The sequence below is a fragment of the Cervus canadensis genome, chromosome 27 (genome assembly GCF_019320065.1).
Source record: "Cervus canadensis isolate Bull #8, Minnesota chromosome 27, ASM1932006v1, whole genome shotgun sequence".
Taxonomy (NCBI): Eukaryota; Metazoa; Chordata; class Mammalia; order Artiodactyla; family Cervidae; genus Cervus; species Cervus canadensis.
In genome coordinates, this window is record NC_057412.1 from 33061081 (window position 1) to 33066436 (window position 5356).

General features: G+C 41.9%; 2 protein-coding genes across 2 annotated transcripts; both read left to right on the forward strand.

Annotated features, from left to right (window-relative positions):
- Positions 1 to 2670: 2670 nt before the first annotated feature.
- On the forward strand, positions 2671 to 5002 carry LOC122428896 (ASNSD1 upstream open reading frame protein-like). Its single transcript, XM_043449040.1, has one exon. The coding sequence runs from the start codon at positions 2704 to 2706 to the stop codon at positions 2992 to 2994; it is 291 nt and encodes a 96-aa protein (XP_043304975.1). The 5' UTR covers positions 2671 to 2703; the 3' UTR covers positions 2995 to 5002.
- LOC122428895 (asparagine synthetase domain-containing protein 1-like) lies at positions 3016 to 5002 on the forward strand. The gene is given in 2 exon segments (XM_043449039.1): positions 3016 to 4770; positions 4772 to 5002. Coding segments are annotated over 2 exon segments (1920 nt in total). The 3' UTR covers positions 4937 to 5002.
- Positions 5003 to 5356: the final 354 nt, after the last annotated feature.

A 5356-nucleotide genomic window follows, 5' to 3' on the forward strand; every position in this document is an offset into this window, starting at 1 on the left:
AATTTCCCAAGTTTCCTTTTAAAGCTAGTGTGGAATTCTCTGTATGTTTACATATGACCTTCATTAAGGCAAAGAATTTCTTCATTTAGATTCTGGCTTTATTTGGTGCTAATATGTTAAGTCAGGTTGTTTCTCAATAGTTTGTGTCAAAGGAGGATAATTCCTTTTCTTCCCTTTGTGTGCCTGAATCTCTAAATCATACTTAGGCTCAGACAGGAAGACATTCACACTTTTATCCAATCTGATTTTTTCTTAATTCATCAGACCTCAGAGCTAGTGTATGTTCTTTAGTTTCATGAAAATACTGAATAAGTTCAACATTACTATGGAATTCTGTCTTGTGAGAAAAGATTAATTGCATTTTCTCATCTTTATTCTTTTTACTACATGATTTTTTTTTTCTTAAGCAAAAGGCTAACTCAGGTATAATAAACTCTTCAAGTGATAAAGATTAGAGCTAATATTTGTGACTATTTTGAAGTGTTGAGTGAAATACCTTCCTTGCCATCACTTCCTCCCTGTTCCGCCTGACCTTATTCCCCACACTTAAACTTCTTTGATTTGCTTTTCTTGGACTTAGAGACCTTTTATTCCTGTGTAGGCATCCAGAAATTAGTCATCGGATGTTATCATTGGAGGACTGGGAGGATAAAAAAGACAGCAAACCCTTGGCTTTTAAACTCAAAAGCTTTATTTCCTATGCAAGAAGGAAGTATTTAGGAAGAATATTTGTTGTCCAATTCAGAATTCCCCCGACTCTTGCCTTGGAACTGTAGCAGGGGGCAGAAAAGGGGAGGAAGTAATATAATTAAACCTGCTTAGGGTTGGGCCATGCTGTGCTTCTGTTCCCTACCTGCAGTGATTTCAAAACGGGATGAGGGCTACTGATAGACCCGTAAGATAAGTTTGGATATCCAAAAGAGAGAGGACACTGATTCTGACATGTTAGCAGTCTCTCTTCTTAAAATTATTTCTCATGTTGATAAGATGTGAGTTCTTATGGCTTTTTGTGGTATCTAAGACAATTAAGTCTTGATAAAGATTTAGGGTTCTGGTGACTCCAGAGAAGCAAGTGAAAATAGTTAAATTTTTCCAGCTGCCTTCAAAGAAGGTGAAAAAATAACTGAAATAACTAACCGTCAAAAGTCACTTCTCAGTTTTGGTTGTTTGATGTTAGTGTAGACCATGGAGTAACAACTGATTCTCAGAAAACAGCAGTGGAGATGGATGCAGGAACAAAGGACAGGAGAGGCAGAAGCCATTCTGACAGATCATGGTGTAGTACAGAGGGCAGCCACAGGCCAGACATGGTCTCCTGGCCTCTCTCTCCTCTGTATAAGTGCCCTGAAAATTAGGTGCCAGCTTGAAGAGAGAGAAGAGGAAAGGAAATTTTGAATGACTTACACTTAAACCTGAAATGACCAAGGATAGCAGGAAATGACTAAGATTTTGTTTTCTGCCATTAGGCAAGATTGGGCTTAACATTTATATATGTTTATTGAACAATTACTATGTACGAGCCAGTGTTCTAGATACTTGAGATATTACTGGGGCAGAGATCTGTGCCCTCAATAAGCATCATCCTTGGAGGCTGACACAGAGAAAAATGATTGGAAGAGTGGGGTGGGTGAGATACTTGAAGTATTAAATAGAATGGTCAAAGATGGCCTCATTTTGAAGGTCAGATTTACACAGACACTTGATAGAGGTGAGGAGGTTAGCTAACGTGATATTTTGGGATAGAGTCTTCCATGGGAAGGCAACAACATGAGCAAAAGTCCTAGAAAAAGCAAAAGCATAGGACAGTAGTAGGAGAAGAGGGTAGAGATGTAGTGGAGGGCAGATGTTCGGGACCTACAGCTCATTTGACAGAATTTGGCTTTTGCTTTGAGTGAAGTTACATTTACATTACCATTACAGTGTTCAAGTGGGGAGTAGCATGATCTGATTTGCCTTTTTAAAGGCTCATTCTGCCTAGTGTGGTTAATATAGGCCAAAGGGACCAGGAGAGTTACAAGAGCAGTTAGAAGGTTATTGCTACAGTCCAGGCAAGGGATGGCAGTGGCCATTGTGAAGGTGAGCACAAGTGATTCAATTTTGAACACATTTTAAAGGTGGCACTAATTAGGATTGGGGCTTTCTAGGTGGCTCAGTGGGTAAGAATCTTCCTGCCAATGCAGGAGACACAGGATATGTGAGTTCGATCCCTGGGTCAGGAAGATCCCCTGGAGAAGGAAATGGCAACCCACCTCAGTATTCTTGTCTGGAAAACTCCGTGGACAGAGGAGCCTGTAGGGTTACAGTCCATGGGGTCACAAAAGAGTCAGACATGACTTAGCAACAGAGCATAGCACTAATAGGATTGCCTACTGTATCAGATGAAGGATATGAAAGAAAGGAAGTGGTCAAGAGAACTACAAAGTTTTCTGTCCTGAGTTACCAGAAGGGTGTGGTTGAGATGGGGAAGGCTGCCTGATAAACAAGTTTGGGGTTGGAGGAAATATAAAGAGCTTGCTCTTGAGTATATTAAGTTTAAAATATCTATCTCACAGCCACTTGGAATGTTGAGTTTGCTGTTAGATTTATAAGCCTGGAAGATCTTAATTAAAGATATTTATTATGAAATTTTAGGCATACAGATAATATTTAAAATTAAGAGGCTGGGCCAGGCGTGGCGCCCTGCGTGGTTGCTTCTCCGCGGAGATGCCCAGCCGAGGTGAGCGACCCGAGGACGGCGCTGGGCTAGTCCCTGCTGAGAGCTCGACCCCGCACAAGGAGGAGCTCAGCAGCAAGATTAAAGAACAAAAAGTAGTTGTGGATGAACTTTCTAACCTGAAGAAGAACAGGAAAGTATATAGGCAGCAACAGAACAGCAACATATTCTTTCTTGCAGACCGAACAGAAATGCTTTCTGAAAGCAAAAATATATTGGGTGAGCTGAGGAAAGAATATCAAGAAATAGAAAACTCAGAGAAAACCAAAATCAAGAAATAGCCAACTTGATTTTACAGAGCAATGTGTGGCATTTGTTGTGCAGTAAGCTTTTCTGTTGAGCATTTTAGCAAAGATTTGAAAGAGGATTTACTGTGTAATCTTAAACGACGGGGGCCCAATAGTAGTAAACAGTTGTTAAGGTCCAGTGTTAACTACCAGTGTTTATTCTCTGGCCATGTCCTTCACTTAAGAGGTATGTTGACTGCCCAGCCTGTGGAAGATGAAAGAGGCAATGTATTCCTGTGGAATGGAGAAGTCTTTAGTGGGATCAAGGTTGAAGCCGAAGAGAATGATACTCAAATCATGTTTCATTATCTTTCCTCTTGTAAGAATGAATCTGATATTTTGTCACTCTTCTCAAAAGTCCAGGGTCCTTGGTCTTTTATATATTATCAAGCATCTAGCCATTCTTTATGGTTTGGTAGGGACTTTTTTGGTCGTCATATCTTGCTTTGGCATTTTAGTAACTTGGGCAAGAGTTTCTGCCTCTCTTCAGTTGGCACCCAAGCATCTGGAGTGGCTGATCAGTGGCAGGAAGTTCCAGCATCTGGAATTTTCAGAATTGATCTCAAGTCTGTTTCCATTTCCCAGTCTGTTGTTTTAAAGTTGTATCCTTGGAAATGCAGTTCTGGGGGGGATGATATCAGAGAATGTGTTAATAGCCTGACTGAGATTTCAGCAGCCTTGCCAACATTTGTCTTGGTGGCAGCAAATGAAGCCAAACTGTATCTTAAAGAACCTGTTGTCCCTTTAAATATGGCATTGCCACAAGCTGCATTTGAGACCCATTGCAGCAGCATTTCCAGGAGTCCGCTGACAAGAGAGACCCTTCAGGTCTTTCTTACTGATCGACACACGAAGGAAGTAGTTCAGCAGTTCATTGACGTCCTGAGTATCGCAGTCAAGAGACGTGTCTTGTGTTTACCTAGGGATGAAAAGCTGACACCAGGCGAAGTTTTGAAAACTAGTAATAGGAAAGCAAATGTTGCAGTTCTGTTTTCTGGAGGGATAGATTCCATGGTCATTGCAGCACTTGCTGACCATCATATTCCTTTAGATGAACCAATTGATCTTCTCAATGTGGCTTTCATGACTAAAGAAAAGACCATACCAGTTAATTTTAACAAAAAAGGGAGAAAACAGAAAAATCATTGTGAGATGCCCTCTGAGGAATTCTCCGGAAGCGCTGCTGCTGCCGCCGCTGCCAGCCCTGGGGAACAGTTCAGTGTACCAGATCGAGTCACAGGAAGGGCGGGACTGAAAGAACTGCACGCTGCCAGCCCGTCGCGGACTTGGAATTTTGTTGAAATTAATGTTTCTCTAGAAGAACTGCAAAGATTAAGAAGAACTCGAATATCGCACTTAATCCAGCCCTTGGATACAGTCCTGGATGATAGCATTGGCCGTGCAGTCTGGTTTGCTTCCCGAGGAGCTGGCTGGTTAGTGGCCCAGGATGGAGCACAGCCGTATCACAGCCGTGCGAAGGTGGTTCTCACTGGAATTGGTGCAGATGAGCAGCTTGCGGGTTATTCTCGTCATCGGGCCCGCTTCCTGACACATGGGCTGGAAGGACTGAATGAGGAAATTGCGATGGAGCTGGGTCGAATTTCTTCTAGAAATCTTGGTCGTGATGATAGAGTTATCAGTGATCATGGAAAAGAAGCAAGATTTCCTTTCCTGGATGAAAATGTTGTCTCCTTTCTAAATTCCCTACCAGTCTGGGAAAAGGCAAACTTGACTTTACCCCATGGAATTGGTGAAAAACTAATTTTGCGTCTTGGCAGCAGTGGAACTTGGTCTAACAGCCTCTGCTCTTCTGCCAAAGCGGGCCATGCAATTTGGATCCAGAATTGCAAAAATGGAAAAGAATAATGAAAAGGCATCTGATAAATGTGAAAGACTCCAAATCATCTCCTTAGAAAACCTTTCTGTTGAAAACTAGATGTTTCATAGTGTAAGAACATTTACTGAATGGTGGTTTTTTAAAAAAATAAAATACTCTGCTTTATTATTGCCTAAAAAAAAAAAAAAAAAAATTAAGAGGCTGAATTGAGGGCTAGTTCTGTTAGAGGAAACACACTGACTGAAACCACCCACCCTGGCCAGGCACCATAGTAACCATTTGCATGAGTCGTTTTACGACAGGAGGTCCTGGTAAGGAACACGGAACTAATAAGCCACCACCAACTGGAAGAGTTCGGGGAAAGGTCAAAAGGAGACACCACGTGTCCAACCACCTCCCAGAATCCTTCTCTCTGGCATCCATCTTGGCCGAACAAAGCGTGCACCATCAGGAAGGACTCTGAGTCAGAATGACTGGCTAAAGACAACCCGGAAATAATCTCATCCTGAGACTGGCAGA

Excerpts from the sequence above, each read along its gene's own strand:
- LOC122428896 (XM_043449040.1), top strand. The coding sequence starts at position 2,704 with ATGCCCAGCCGAGGTGAGCGACCCGAGGACGGCGCTGGGCTAGTCCCT.